We start from the raw sequence: 16,854 nt of genomic DNA, 5'->3' as shown, positions 1-16,854 counted from the left end.
CCTGCTAGTCCTGCTGTCTTGGGCATTTAACACATCAAAGTCCAGGTTTAGGTCAACGTTTTGTAATATATTAGACCCAAGAGCCCCTTGTCCACACCATGGCAGTCTGAAATCCCCAAAAAGTGGGCACAGACAGACAAGATGGATTACAGCCAAGACAGCTGCAGTGGCATTACAACTTGTCCTCAATGCCATTGGATTAGAATGCTATTTGGTATCTCGAACAGAAAGTTGATGTATGGACACTGGGCAAGAAAATGACTCCACTAAAATAATACTACTGTCAAAGCTCAGTAATGAATAATGCCCTTTGGGGAAAAGTACCAAGAGTAGCCAGCGTCTGTGGTGGGGGAGAAAAAAGGCCAAAAATGAACTTCTGAGGGATGGTAATTCCTTTTAAAAAGAACTTGTACTTTACAAAAAAGAAAGGATATGTTTAATTTGTTTCAGAGAGGTGTCAATTGCATGATTTCTATAGTCAGTGTTGCCACTTTGCGAGGTAAGCACGTTATTCTGGTTTGTCCAGGGACATATTTTATTGAACTAGTTTAGAAACTGGAATTTCAAATAAAAGTGCTGAAAGGAGGTGTTTACATCAACTCACCAGTCCCATAACTCAATTTCCAACTAAAGCATGAGAGAGAGAGAGAGAAAAAGAAAAATACGCCTGCATATAGAATGCTTGGAAATACTGCAAGGATATCTAGTGAAAGAATCCTTCTTCCAGCTGCTCAAATTTCTTTCCCGCATACGACACCCACCGCTCCGGAACTATCATTCCATATTTTTCCGCCCGCCTTCTACCACTTACTCCGTCTCTGATCCAACTGGCTCAGTCCCCACAACATCTGCACTATTTCTCAGAAAGGAGGTATAACAACCCCTTAGCAACGTTAATAATTATGACAAATAAAATTTGATGTTGATGTACAGTGCACTTGAGTACACAACGCATTTTAGACTGCAGCACACCTTGGAAGCTCCTCCTCTTGCCAGAAACCCATTGCTTCTCAAAAAAAAGTTTTCACTTGCAACCTTCAATGCCAATTGAACTGGTTTACAAAAAGCTCCTTCCCAAGGTAGCACGATGAAACATGCAGATCAATGAAGATAACTATCAACGCTAACTATTTAATAAAATGCACATTTATACCTTGCTTTTCAGGCCGTGAAGAATGGAAAATAGCAAGAGAAATGCAACATCCAAATCTATAGAATAAGATGAAGATGATTCGGAGTACAAATAGTGGCAGGGGTGCCTTTCCCTGAAGAATGGCACAAGAGCCAAAAATAACAGACAGGGACTAACAAACCAACCATCCATCACCCTGCTGCCCTTGAAGAATCTAGAATTGGTCTCATCATACCCCGCAGCAGCTGAGATACATTATGTAGTTGGAAGTGGAGGGGGGAAACAAATATATACACACACATACATACACCATGTATACTCAGCGGAAATGAGCGTCAAGGACCACTATCATAACCAAAAACATTCAAATGGGAGGCAGAGAAAATAAAACAGACAAGACAAAAAGGTCCCAGCCGAAAGGTCAACTTTGTTCTCTTTCAACTGATAAAACCACAACTGTCATTTTTCTTTTTACCCCCAAGCTAATGCTGTCCACACATTTAAATGCTATCAGGAAAGGGTACGTGCTGGGAGGAGATGTTGACACAAGTATCAGAAGGACATGTGGAAACAATGTGTAAATTAAAACCTTTTAATCCATTTCTTGGACAGTGTAAAACTGCAAATTTTAATTAAAATATTTGTTTTAAAAAGAGGGACAGGTAGAAAGAGATCAGGGGAATTAAAGGGGGGGAAAACAACATTTAAGACAACCGTGGTTTAGAGAAGGAAACACCGAAGCAGAACTTACTTTGGGAACAGACCATTAATGGTGATCATACAGCCATGACAACCAATTTAAAAATGGGGGCGAGAGAAAAGGAGAGAGACAGAGGGAAGCGCAACTCATGTGGGGAAACAAAATCCCAAATGCATTTGCACAAGCGAGTTCGGGTGAAGAAATGTGCAGTGAGGGCTGGGGAGGAGGGACATTTGGATGTGCCGGAGGTCTTTGGACCAGTGATGGTGAATGGAGGAGTTCTTCGCTGGTCACTTAGTTCCTCCCTGTGATCACCAATGACAAGTGCGGCGGCGATGAGTGCGAACTCCATCAATCAACCTGGGGGGGGGGGGCACGATCCCACCTCGCTTCATCCACATCCCTGTGCAATCTGACCATTCACTCGAGGCAAAACCAATGTGTAAAAAAAACACAAGACAATTCAAACTTCCCCTCTCCTCCTGCAAAGACCAATACGATATTACCGCGTAAAGCAGGATTGTGATATATTAAAACATCTCCACAGGATGGAGTTTTTTTTCCCTTCGGCATCTCCCCCAGTGCTCCATGCACAGGCATCAGTGCATTTATGCATTTTAAATTGCACCCTTTGTTGCATTTTACGCCGCAAACGGTATATTTTTATTATTTTTTTTGCGCCGGAGCTGCTGGCGCCGCGTAGCATCTGGGAGCCGGTAACGGCTGCCGCCGCGCGCACACGGTCCACCGGCTTCCCCAGCCCCGGTTTTCTCACAGAAATGGCCTCGGTTGCTTCGCTGGTACCCCCGCCCCACGGCCGCCGCTCAGTCTCACCTGCTCGCTCCGTCTCAGCTTCCCCGCTCCGCTTTCGCACAGCGCGCTGCTCCGCCATCTTCTCGCCGCCACTCGGCCGCCACAGCCCGAGCCGCCTCCCCATTGGCCCGCGCGGCTCCCCGGCCTCGCTCCTCATTGGCCCGCGCCACTGCCTCCCGGCTGCCCATTGGACAGGGCGCCGCAGCTTCCCCGCTCTCCCATTGGACGCGAGGACCTGGACTGCCGGTTTCCATTGGCCGGTTCCCGCTCGGTCTCGCTCGATGATTGGACCATCGGGCCCAAGAGCATCCCACGTTCAATTCTCCCTCCCTCTCATATCAACAGCCTGCAGTGACCACTTCCAACTGGCCAATATCTGGACAAATATCCAGGTTTGGGCTGACAAGTCGCACTTACCATTCGTGTCACACAAGTACCAGGCAATGGGCATCTCCAACAAGAGAGAATCTAACCATTGTTGGAAGAACAGCACAGTACAGTAAGGCCCTTCGGCCCACAATGTTGTACCGACCATTTATCTTAATCGAAGATCACCCTAACCTACACCTCTTCAATTTACTGCTGTCCATGTGCCTGTCCAAGGGTCACTTAAATGACCCTGACTCCACCACCTCCGCTGACAGTGCACTCCATGCACCCACCACTCAAAGAACCTACCTTTTACATCTGCCCTATATTCCAAGTGTTGACTAAGACCATAAGACATGGGGGCAGAATTGGGCCACTCTCGGGGCGGCACGGGGCACAGTGGTTTGCACTGCTGCCTATGGCACTGAGGACCCGATTTTGAATCCCGGCCCTGGGTCTCTGTCCGTTTAGAGTTTGCACATTCTCCCCGTTCCTGTGTGGGTTTCACCCCCACAACCCAACAATGTGCAGGTTAGGTAGATTGGCCACGTTAAATTGCCCCTTAATTGGAAAAAAAAAGTAATTGGGTTCTCTAAATTTAAAAAAAAAGAAAGAGAATTGAGCCACTCGACCCATTGAGGCTGCTCCGCCATTCAATCATGGCTTATATGTTTCTCACCTCCATTCTTCTGCCTTCTCCCATAACCCCTGAACCCCTTATTGATCAAGAACCTATCTCTCTCTGTCTTAAAGAGCGCAGTGATTTGGCCTCCACAGCCTTCTGCGGCGAAGAGTTCCACAGATTCATTGCCCTCTGGCTGAAGAAATTCCTCCTCTTAGTTTTAAAGGATAATCTCTTCAGTCTGAGGCTGTGCCCTCTGGTTCTAGTTTTTCCTACTATTGGGGACATCCTCTCCATGTCCACTCCATCCAGGCCTCTAAATATCCTGGAAGTTTCAATAAGTCCTCAACCACTCTTCTTCTGTCGAGCTCTTCGTTCCAGTGATTATTCTTGTGAACCTCCTCTGTTCATCCTTCCTCAGATACGGGGCCCAAAACTGCTCACAATACTCCAAATGCAGTCAGGCCAGAGCCTTATACAGTCTCATTGTACATCCCTGCTCTTGTATTAAAACCCTCTCGACATGAATGCTAACATTGGCATTTGCCTTCCTCACTGCCGACTGAACCTGCATGTTAACTTTAAGAGAATCTTGAACAAGGACTCCCGAAGTCCCTTTGAGTCTCTGATTTCCTAAGCATTTCCCCATTTAGTAAATAGTCTATGCATCTATTCTTCCTTCCAAAGTGCATAACCTCACACTTTTCCACATTGTATCTCATCTGCCACTTCATTGCCCACTCTCCTCGCCTGTCCAAATATTTCTGCAGCCCCCTTTGCTTCCTCAATACTACCTGTCCCTCTACAGATCTTTGTATTGTCTATAAACTTAGCCTTCAGTTTCTTCTTCCATCATTACTGTATATTGTGAAAAGTTGTGGTCCCACCACAGACCGAGGCACACCACTAGTCACCGGCTGCCATCCTGAAAAAGACCCCTTTATCCCCACTCTCTGCCTTCTGCCAGTCAGCCTATCCATTCCAGGATCTTACCCTTAACACCATGGGTTCTTAACTTATTTAACAGCCTCCTATATGGCACCTTGTCAAAGGCCTTCTGGAACTCAAAATAGATCACGTCCACAGGTTCTCCTTTGTCTAACATCCTTGTTACCTCAAAGAATTCTAACAGATTTGTCAGACATGACCTCCTCTTGGCAGAGCCATGCTGACTCAGTCCTATTTTATCATGCACTTCCAAATACTCCGCAATCTCATCTTTAATAATGGACTCTAAAATCTTACCAATGACCGAAGTCAGGCTAACCGGCCTATTATTTCCTGTCTTCTGCCTCCCTCACGTCTTAAACAGTGGTGTTACATTAGCCATTTTCCAGTCTTCTGGGACCCTTCCTGCCTCCAGTTATTCCTGAAACATTACCACCAATTCCTCCATAATCTCCTCAGTTAGCTCCTTTAGAACCCTGGGTGTAGTCCATCCAGCAGGTGAATTATCCATTTTCAGTCCTTTCAGTTTCCCCAGAACCTTCTACTTAATGATGACCACTACACTCACCTCTGCCCCCTGATTCTCCTGGAGTTCTGCAATCCCACTAGTGTCTTCCACCATGAAGACTGTTGGAAAGTAATATTCAGTTCCTCTGCCATTTCTTTGTTTCCTATTATTACTTCTCCAGTCTCATTTTTCAGTGGTCCAATATCTATTCTTGCCTCTAATCTTTTGTATATCGAAAAAAACTCTTCCCATCTTCTGTTATATCACCAGCTAACTTACACCCATATTCCATTTTCTCCCCCCTTATTACTTTTTTAATTGTCCTCTGCACGTTTTTAAAGGCTTCCCAATCCTCTGGCTTCCCACTAATCCTCACCACTTTGTATTTTTTTCTTTTACGTTTATGCTGTCCTTGACTTCCCTGGTCAACCATGGAGGCCTCGTCCTCCACTTAGCATGTTTCCTCCTCCTTGGGATGAATTTCTGTTGTGCATCCCGAATAACCCCCAAAAACTCCTGTCATTGCTGTTCCACTGTCTTCCCTGCTCGACTCCCCTTCCAATCAACTCTGGCCAGTCCTCCCTCATGTCTTTGTAGTTACCCTTATTTAATTGTAATACCGTTATATCTGATTCCAGCTTCTCCCTCTCAAACTGCAGGGTAAATTCTATCATATTGTGGTCATTGCCCCCTAAGGGTACCTTCACTTTAAGTTTCCTAATCAAGTCTGCCTCATTACACATCACCAAATCCAGAATTACCTGTTCCCTAGTAGACTCTGTCACAAGCTGCTCCAAAAAGCCATATCTTAAGATATTCCACAAATTCCTTTTCTTGGGATCCACTACCAACCTGATTTTCCAAGTCCATCTGCATATTGAAGTTCCCCCATGATTATTGTAATACTGCCTTTCTTATATGCCTTTTCTATCTCCTGATTTATTTTCTGCCCCACATCCTGACTGCTGCTTGGGGGCCTGTATAAAACTCCCATCAGGGTCTTTTTACCTTTGCGATTCCTCAACTTTACCCACACAGATTCTATGCTTTCTGATCCTATAATGCATCTTGCCATCAATTTAACCTAATTTCTTACTAACAATGCAACCCTTCGCCCATTTGCCTGTCCTTTCCATCGGACACACATCCTTGGATATTTAGGTCCCATCCCTGATCCCCTTGCAGCCACATCTCTGTGACGCCCACAACATCATACCAGCCAATTTCAATGTGCGCAACAAGCTCATTACCATGTTCCGTATACTGCACGCATTTAGGTACAACACCCTCAGTCCTGCATTGACCACCTCCCTTCTCATATTTGTTACCTTTTTTGCTCTGCCTGAAGTTAGATTCCTACCCCCTTCAAAATCTCTGTTCTATTACGTGGTCTGAAAACTTTACTGACCTCTCCTGAGCCCTCGGCTTCTTATACTCATTTAAAGTCTTTGTCATTAACCTGCATTCCTTTAACTTTGATTTTCTAATTCTCCATACAATTGAACACCCACGATTTAGTTTAAAGCCCCAAATTTAGTTTATCTCCAGCCCTAGTTTTTTAAATAAATTTAGAGTACCCAATTCATTTTTTCCAATTAAGGGGCAATTTAGCGTGGCCAATCCACCTGCCCTGCACATCTTTGGGTTGTGGGGGCGAAGCCCATGCAAACACGGAGAGAATGTGCAAACTCCACACCGACAGTGACCCAGAGCTGGGATCAAACCTGGGACCTCGGCGCCGTGACGCTGCAGTGCTAACCTCTGTGCCACCGTGCTGCCCGTCTACAGCCCTAGTTAAGCGATTCGCCAGGACTCTGGTCCCAGCATGATTCAGAGACTGACCCATCGGAACAGGTCCCCTCTTTCCCAGTAATAGTGCCAATGTCCCATGAATTCAAACCCATTCCTCCCACAGAATCTTTGAGCAAACAACCTGCTTAATCTTATGGACCATGTGACAATTAGCTTATGGCTCAGGTAGTAATGCACGGTTCTGTGGTCAGTTTGCTCATCCTCCCTGCAGTCCCCGTTGCCATCCACACAGAGAGCAAGAATCTCAAACTTGTTGGACAAGTTCAATGCTGAGGCTCCTGCAACCCTACGCCCTGGATCCCTCTACCTGTCTTACTCGCAACCACACCCTCCTGTCCCTGACCACTGGCTGAATTCATGGTATTGAATCCAAGGGGTGTGACTGCCTCCTGAAACAGTGTCCAGTTACCACTCCCCCTCCCTGATGTAACGCAGCGTCTGAAGCTCAGAATCCAGCTCATCAACACTGAGCCAGAGATCCTCAAGCAACCAACACTCACTACAGACGTGGTCACTGGGAACCACAATGGGATTTGCGAGCGCCCACATCATGCAGGAACAACACATCACCTGACACTCCATCTTTATTTTATTTAATTAGTTTCTAATTTTGTTTTAAATTTCTTTTTCTATCAGCAGCCTGGGGGTTACCATTGACCAGAAACAGAACTGGGTGGCACAGTGGTTATCACTGCTGCCTCACAGCACCAGCAACCCGGGTTCAATTCCGGTCTTGGGTCACTGACTGTGGGGAGGTTACACGTTCTTCCAGTGTCTGCGTGGATTTCCTCCAGGTGCTCCAGTTTCCACCCACAGTCCAAAGACGTGCCGATTGGTGTATTGGGGTGGCATGGTGGCGCAGTGGTTAGCGCTGCTGCCTCATGACGCCGAGGACCCGGGTTCGATCCTGGCCCCAGGTCACTGTCTATGTGGAGTTTGCACATTCTCCCCATGTCTGCATGGGTCTCCCTTAACAACTCGAAGATGTGCAGGGTAGGTGAATTGGCCACGCTAAGTTGCGCCTTAATTGGAAAAAAATAATTGGGTACTCTAAATTTATTTAAAAATAAGATTAGGTGTATTGGCTGTGCTAAATTGTCCCTTCGTGTCCAGGCATGTGGAGGTTAGATTACGAGGATAGGGAGGGCAGGGTGGACGGGGGGAGGTTGGAGCTTGCTCAGGTGCTCTTTCAGAGAGTTGGTACAGACTCGAAGGGCCGAATGGCCTTCTGCACTGTAGGAATTCTATGTAAATACTGTAGCTACAAGAGGAGGTCAGAGATTGGGAATTCTGTGGCAAGTACTCACCTCCTGCCTCCCCAAAGCCTGTCCACTATCTACATTCACAAGTCAGGATCGTGATGGAGCTACTTCCCAGCTCAGTGTCGGGACACTAATGTTCCTAATTTACATCCATAAATTGGATTGAGAAGCTCATATGAAATGGGCGAGGTTGCAGATGAGCACCAATTTAAATGAGGCGGTGGAAAAGGAGGCAGTACAGAATTAATAGGAAAAGGAGTAGGCGACTTCACACCTCAAATCTATTTTTTCACCTTTGTTTCATATTCCAGAATAACCATATCTTTTCTTTTTATTAAAATTTAGAGAACCCATTCATTTTTTCCAATTAAGGAGCAATAGCGTGACCAATCCACTTACTCTGCACATCTTTTTGGTTGTGGGGACGAAACCCATGCAAACACGGGGAGAATGTGCAAACTCCACACGGACAGTGACCCAGGGCCGGGATCGAACCTGGGACCTCAGCGTCGTGAGGCAGCAATGCTAACCACTGCACCACTGTGCTGCCCTAACCATATCTTATCTAGCGAAAGCCTCTCAGCCCTGAAAGCTCAAATTGACACACTCACCTTTTGGTGTAGAGGGTACCAGATTTATATTAATGCTCCAAGAAGCTGATCCTTGGTGTCAGCAGTCTGATTTGAGAGGAAAAATTGAAGAGAAAACACTTTTAATCTTAGAGAAATGTCATGTGAGAGCTGATCTTATAGAGGAGCATAAGATAAAGGTTATTGAAAGGAAAACCAAAATATTATTCGTGTGAGACAAGGCAACACTGGTTCAAACTAATGCAAGTGATATTGGGGGGGGTTTTAACTTCGACAATCGCAAGTGATCAAAAGCTTGGAATGGACTTCCAGGCAGAATGGTGGAAGCAAAAACCTCGGAATTGTTGAAGAAAGAACTAAATGCAGCATAATGAAAAGATAGGGTTGTTCTGGATGAATGCATTAAGGTGGACCAAGTGGCTTCCCTTATCCGTAAATATCTTGTGATCTTACAATGACACACTGCTGTGAGGTTTTTGTGCACCGTGTCCTTTTGGGGTGGAGATCAGCTTCTCCACCCTGTGCCTCAGTGCGGCTTGGGGACTTCATGGAGTTCCTGAATTTGGAGAAGGTTAAGTTTGCTTTGAGGGGGGCGACGGAGGGGTTCCACAAGACTTGGTGTCTGTTTATTCTACACTTTAAAGAGTTGGTTACCGTGAGCTGCTAAGGGGATGGGAGGGGGAGGTTTTGTTGTGTTATTGGGGTATTGGTTGGTGGAATGGGGGGTGGCATTCATTGTTCTTGATGTTTTGTTTTATATATAAAATGTAAAAATATTAAAAACCAAATAAAAACGTTTTCAACGAAAAAAAAGGAAAAAAGAAAGGGGGTTTAAGATGGAGGAGAAAGGCCAAAATCTAAAGCTACTGAACTCAACGTCAAGTCCCGAGGGCTGCAACATGCCCAACCGAAAGATGAAATGCCGCCTCCAGCTTGTGCTGGGCTTCACTGGAGCATTGCAAGTAGGCCAAGGACAGACAAGTGGTCATGAGAGTAAGGTGCTGAGTCCTCTTCTTGCTCACCACTCTAGTGCAGGATTGAGGGAGGGCAACATTGTTGGTGGTGTCTTTTGGATGAGCCATTACACTGAAACCTCTTCAGCCCTTTCAGATTAAAGATGCCTTGGCACTATTTGAATGTCATCAGAGCAGTTTTCCACAGGGTATCCCTCTATCAGGACAAAAAGATTGTCTGTTCAATTCTTACTGCTGTATGTGGAACCATACCAAGTAAAAACTGGCTGCCACATTTCCCAGATTACAGCAGTGACCATGGTTCAAAAGTGCTTAATTGACTTTGTGGTAACTTTTTAAAAATAAATTTAGCGTACCCAATTCATTTTTTTTCCAATTAAGTGGTAATTTAGCGTGGCCAATCCACCTACCCTGCACATCTTTGGGTTGTGGGGGTCAAACCCACACAGACATGGGGAGAATGTGCAAACTCCACACGGACAGTGACCCAGAGCTGGGATCGAACCTGGGAGCTCTGCGCCATGAGGCAGCAGTGCTAACCACTGCACCACCCTGCTGCCCCCGGCTTTGTGGTAACTTGATCACAAAAAGGTAGTCAAAATACGTTGTTAATAAAGTTAGTAAATAAAGTTAATCTTCTTTATTCTATAAAAATAACAAAGTTTAAAATTCGGTGTGGACTCGAAAACGGGAACATCTAGCTAAACGGTAAGCTCATTCAGAAAGTTAGGGGGCATGGGATACAGGGAAATTTGGCTGTCTGGATACAGAATTGGCTGTCCGAAAGAAGATAGTGAGTGGTAGTGGATGGAAAGTATTCCACCTGGAGGTCGGTGACCAGTGGTGTCCCACAGGGATCTGTTCTGGGACCTCTGCTCTTTGTGGTTTTTATAAATGACTTGGATGAGGAAGTGGAAGGTTGGGTTTGCCGATGACACAAAGGTTGGTGGAGTTGTAGGTCGTGTTGAGGGCTGTTGCAGGTTACAACAGGACATTGACAGGATGCAGAGCTGGGCTGAGAAGTGGCAGATGGAGTTCAACATAAATAAATGTGAAGTGATTCATTTTGGAAGGTCGAATTTGAATGCTGAATACAGGGTTAAAGGCAGGATTCATGGAAGTGTGGAGGAACAGAGGGATCTTGGGGTCCACGTACATAGGTCCCTCAAAGTTGTCACCCAGGTTGATAGGGTTGTTAAGAAGGCATATGGTGTGCAGGCTTTCATGAACAAGGTGATTGAGTTTAAGAGCCGCAAGGTTTTGCTGCAGCTTTATAAAACCCCAGTCAGACCACACTTGTGTCCAGTTCTGGTCGCCTCATTATAGGAAGGATGTGGATGCTTTGGAGAGGGTGCAGAGGAGATTTACTAGGATGCTGCCTGGACTGGAGGGCATGTCTTATGAAGAAAGGTTGAGGGAGCTAGAGCTTTTCTCACTGGGGCGAAGAAGGAAGAGAGGTGACTTGATAGAGGTGTATATGGTGATGAGAGGCATGGGTAGAATGGATAGCCAGAGACTTTTCCCCAGGGCGTAAATGGCTGTCACACGGGGACATAATTTTAAGGTGATTGGAGGAAGGGAGAGGGGAGATGTCAGAGGTAGGTTCTTTACACAGAGTGGCGGGTGCATGGAATGCATTGCCAGCATAGGTGGTGGAGTCAGAGTCATTAGGGGCATTTAAGCGACTCTTGGACAGGCACATGGACAGAAGTAAATTGAAGTGGTGTAGGTTAGGTGGACCTTAGATTAGGATAAATGGTCGGCACAACATCTTGGGCCAAAGGGCCTGCACTGTGCTGTACTGTTCTATGTTCTAAACATTGAACTTTCAGAAGGCTTTCGACAAGGTCTCACATAGCAGATTAATATGTAAAGTTAAAGCACATGGGATTGCGGGTAGTGTCTTGAGATGGATAGAAAGCTAGTTAGCAGACAGGAAGCAAAAGGTTGGAATAAATGGGTCTTTTTCTTATTCGCAGGCAGTTACTAGTGGGGTACCGCAGGGATCTGCGCTAGGACCCCGACTGTTCACGTTATATATTTATGATTTTGGCGAGGGAACTAAATGTATTATCTCTAAATTTGCAGATGGTACAAAGTTGGGTGAGAGCATGAGCTGTGAGGAGGATGCAGAGATGCTACAGCGGGATTTAGACAAGCTGAGTGGGTGGGCACGTGCATGGCAGATGCAGTATAATGTGGATAATCTGCTTCGGCAGCAAATTTAGGAAGGCAGATTATTATTTGAATGGGTGTAAATTGAGAGAGGTGGATACTCCGTGTGACCTTGGTGTCCACTTGCATCAGTCGCTGAAAGTAAGCACGCAGGTTCATTTGTGTGAGAATGTTTTCATACCATTGGACTGGTAAGGTTGGACTGGTCCAAGAGGTGCCACAGAACTGTAGGCGGAGTACACAGTGCGTGTGCACAAGTTGAGTGCAGGGAAATCTAGGAAACACATTCTCTTTATGCCATGATGAGATCCAGTACGGTATTATTTTTCCTGATATACAATGATAAAATATAACAAACACAAGTGTTTATATAAAAGATGGTACAGTAATAGATTGACAAATACAGACCAGCCACAACAATTATTTACTCTCATTGCTCTTGCTGATCTCGTCACCTCAGAAAAATGATTTGGACATGATTACTGCACACACTAACTGATGCTGACTGCAGAGATAGGGATGTTGACTCTGGCAGATCTTAGATTCAATTGCTAATTGCCACTACCACATACCTTTTTCAAAGATGAAAGATCACCCCTGACTGTCACTCTCAACCTGCTTGCTTTTGAATTGCTCGGCAATTGTGAATGTGTCATAAACCCAAAAAAAATCTTCAACTTCGCAAAGATTGATTACAGAATATGCAAATTACACTGCGAACCAAACGTACAATTCTGTTCAATAGGCTTTGCAAATCTGTTGTCGTAATCGCGGCCGGCGCATGGATTTTTGTTATGCATTACTGCTTAATGCCTTTACCCTAATTTACATCAGGGATGCTTTGGTTGATTCAGAATCAAAATAAGACACTCAATTCCCATTTCTTGTATTGTCACATTAGTATGACTAACCCAAGTGCAGAGTATATGTTGACGTATGCGCACTTCACATGGCAGTGAACATTGCCTCACAGCTTATGTTACTCAACAATGCTCCACAGTTTTTAGGTCTAAATGACCGACAGCATATAGTTGTGGGAAGCAAAGAAGTTTCTTTCCACGCAAAGTTTATAATTCTTGTATTTTATGTAATGCCACAAACTGATTTTAAATACCAGTAGGTATTCCGAAGCCAGATCCAAATGTATCAGCAAAAGTAAAGAGATCATTAAACTTCATTGGTGACACTTTGCGGTCAGATTAATAACATTGAACTACTACCCTTTTTGAATTCTTTCTCTCATGTTACAAAGAGATTTATTAGTCTTGTTCATAAATTTTAAAGGACGTTAATAGAGATAATAGGAAGTACTGACAAGAGAGCTGATAACCAGAGGACCAGATTTCAGATAATTGGCAAATGTATCAGGGAGAAGTTGCATTTCCTTTTTAAACACCGCAAATTATCACAATCTGGCATGCACTGTCCAAAAGGCTGGTGTTTGCAGATTAAATAATCATTTTTAAAAGGGAATTGGATATATATTTGAAAAGTTAAAAAACTTGTCAGGCAATGGTACAAGAGGGATGTGGGAGTAATTGGAGCTCTTTTAAAGAACTTGCACTAATGCTTTTTAAAATAAATTTGAAGTGCCCAATTATTTTTTATTTTATTAAAGGGCAATTTAGCGTGGCCAATCCACCTACCCTGTTGTGGGGGGGGGGGGGTGACCCACACATACACTGGGAGAATGTGCAAACTCCACACGGACAGTGACCCGGGGCTGCGTTCGAACCCAGGCCCTCAGCGCTGTGAGGCAGCAGTGCTAACCACTGCGACACCATGCTGCCCGAAGCTTGCATTAACACAATGGGCTGAATGGTCACCTTCAGTGCTGTAAGTTCTTGAACATGCATGCAAAGATACAAGCCAGAAGCAGGTCATTCATTAAGATCATGGCTGATCTGATTGTAACCTCCCATCTATCACCCCTTGTTCATCAAGAAGCTATCTAGTTCTGCCTTGAAAATAATCAAAGATTCGGCTTCCACTGCCTTCTGAGGGAGTTCCAAAGATTCACGACCCCCAGAAAAAAAATGGACCAACAATTTATACTGGGTGAGAAATGGGTGCCAATTGGTTGGCCAGTCAGCTTTGATTAGTCAAGGTGCTGCCATGGAGAATGCACCAGGGAACTATTTATCACCCCCATGCTTTTATCCAATTCAAGAAAGGAAGTGCCTTGACCAATCTGTGCTACTTTGCCAACCAATTCGCATTCTTTTCTCATGCAATATAAATTGTTGCTCCCTTTGGAATTTGGTATTCTTGCATCTGTCCTGGTGAGCACAAGCTGAAAAGTTTTAACATCATATTCTCTTTTTTCTCAGCAATACTCAAGTTCTTTACTACCAAGTGACTACTTGATCAAAACTGGTAATGCGAAACTAGAAAATTTTCTGTAAAAGCCTGCATGGCACCACATATCTCCGCTAATAGAAATGCACAAGTTTACGAACATAATTTTTCTTTTAATTGGCACCACCAGATCAAACGTCCCTCTACAGAACTAGTTAGTTATAACTGCACCATAGGACCTTACCATTTGAGCTTCCCACCTTTGTTTCCTCCAGTAGGTTTATTGCTCTCAACTAAACCACGTTAGGTTAGGACTTCAATTATGTCATTTCTTCCAGGTCACATTCTATTACTTACGGAGGCCACGGATGGTCAGCCATACAGCACAGTTCCTCGCTTATCATGAATCTTTTACCTTTAAAATATTCTGTGCCGGTTTACTCATTCCTTAAGTTTACATCACGACTTTGAGTACAGTGACCTTACTTTGATATGTCACCATCATCCAAATACAATTCTCAGGGCCAGGAGAGTCACAATGATGACTACTAATATCAGCTATGTAGCCACTAGAAAGCCCTTGCCTATTGCTTCCTTCTTCAAACCATTCATAAAAATCACCTTTAAATGTCCATCCATGATGGTGTATATAAAATATCCTCGGAAATAGAAATAATATGAACATTTCATTATGGTTTTTTTAATATAAATTTAGAGTATCCAATTAATTTTTTCCAATTAAGCTTGGCCAATCCACCTACCCTGCACATCTTTGGGTTGTGGGGGCAAAACCCACACAAACACGGGGAGAATGTGTAAACTCCACACGGACAGTGACCCAGAGCTGGGATCGAACCTGGGATCTCGGCGCCGTGAGGCAGCAGGACTAACCCACTGCGCCACCGTGCTGCCCTACATTTCATCATGTTTTAACTTGCATATCATAAAATGTTTTTGAATGCTTTTGTTAAACATATCGAAGTCGAATAGTTTTTAGAAAATAAATCGCATGACATTACACATGAGTTTTATAATCGACATGGCCAATCCTTTTCACTGTACAGTGCATACATTTCAGGCTTCAGTATAAGCATCTCATTGACTAGATGAGAGTGCGTAATGCTACTGTGTGACATGTCTGCAGGAGTTAAAACCATAACATTTCTCGGATTTCTCCAAATGGCCCTGCCTTTTCCCAGCCTTTCCATTCTCCCAATGAGGTTTTAAGATGAAATTTATTTATTTATTTATTTTTTTTTAATAAAAAGGCCACAAAAAAAATCCTGAATAAGGCACCTTAGACAGATGTACAACTCATTTCGGGAACAAACATTGCCACTGAAATGCAGCTACTGTTGTGATGGAGGAAACCTGTCAGCCAAATGGTGCATCGTCCCACAAACAGCAACGTAAGTAATCCATGCTGGTTGAGGGATAACTGTTGGGGAGAATTCCACTGCGCTTCTTCCAAATAGCAACGGAACGAATAGGGGCTCAGCTTAGTGTCTCATTTAAAAGACAAAACCTCCAACAGTGCAACTTCACCGTACCCCATACTTCACTGGTATCAGCCGAGGTTGCGTGTTCAATCTCCATAATGGGATACAAACCCACAAGCTTCAAAGTCAGATCCATGGGTACTGTCACTAAACCAAGGCTAATACCTAACTTACTAGCTACATCTCGAGTACCCAGATATTAACAGTGCCTCGGTATTAATAGCAGCTTTCCTATCAGTGAATGGGTGATATGATAGTATGGTATCCTTTCACTTATTAATCGAGACATAGAATACAAGAGCAGGGAGGTTATTTTGGGACTGTATAAATCATTAGTTAGGCCACAACTTGAGCAGTGTGTGTAGTTCTGGTTAATTCATTACAGAAAGAGGGTAATTGCATTAGAGCGGGTTTAGGGGGGATTTACGAGGATGTAGCCAGGACTGGAAAATTGCAGCTGAGGAAAGATTGGATAGGCTGGGTTTGTTCGCCTTGGAACAGAGGAGGTTAAGGGAAGGCAAAACCCAGGCTAATGCTCTGGGGACATTTGGACACGTGTTAAAATCCCACCATGGCCTCTGGTGGAATTTAAATTCAATTAATAAAAAAATCTGGAATTAAAAGCTAGTGTCAGTACTGGTGACCATGACAATAATCATCGATTGTTCTAAAAACCCATCCGGTTCACTCATGTCCTTCAGGGAAGGAAATCTGCCATTTTTACCTGGTCTGGCCTACATCCATAGTTATGCCTCACTAAATGTCCTATCAAGTCACTCAGTTCAAGGGCAATTAGAGACGGGCAACAAATACTGGCCTTGCTCACGATGCCCACATCCCGTGAAAGATTAAAGGAAAACAAATGTCGCTAACGTTGCTCGGTTTACGTGGTTACCACAACATAGTAACAAGATTCTGCTCATTAAACCAAGGTGACGTTCCCAATGACTTAATCACTTCTGCAGAAAGGTGCAGAAATAGGCATTGGAACGTAGTGAAGACTTATTCACTGTTCTAAAATAGAACAAATTTGCAAAGAGAAACCAAATCATAGCTGTGGAAATCAATAGCAATATCCAACTTCATTCAAACCTGATATGCTGCAGTTCAGCACAGCACTTCTAAATCACAAACAGGCAACTTCTTAAACAA

The 16,854-nt window shown here is 44.2% G+C and overlaps 1 protein-coding gene across 6 annotated transcripts in view; it reads right to left on the bottom strand.

The window, feature by feature from the left end:
• The window catches only part of LOC140394858 (double-stranded RNA-specific editase 1-like), a 424,458-nt gene extending 421,679 nt beyond the window's left edge, over positions 1–2,779 (bottom strand). For 3 of the 6 annotated variants that reach the window (XM_072482018.1, XM_072482024.1, XM_072482020.1), the window contains exon 1: positions 2,667–2,773. In XM_072482018.1, coding sequence (XP_072338119.1) covers positions 2,667–2,769 — 103 coding nt within the window. In that variant the 5' untranslated portion in view covers positions 2,770–2,773. Of the gene's footprint in view, positions 1–2,666 lie in introns of all 6 variants that reach the window. The other 3 variants (XM_072482047.1, XM_072482041.1, XM_072482056.1) reach the window with 3 other exon arrangements.
• Between the last annotated feature and the right edge of the window lie 14,075 nt (positions 2,780–16,854).

Source organism: Scyliorhinus torazame, chromosome 2 (assembly GCF_047496885.1).
Source record: "Scyliorhinus torazame isolate Kashiwa2021f chromosome 2, sScyTor2.1, whole genome shotgun sequence".
In the NCBI taxonomy this organism is placed as follows: Eukaryota; Metazoa; Chordata; class Chondrichthyes; order Carcharhiniformes; family Scyliorhinidae; genus Scyliorhinus; species Scyliorhinus torazame.
Note: the sequence above shows the minus strand (reverse complement) of the source record. Positions and strands in the feature narration are given on the sequence as shown.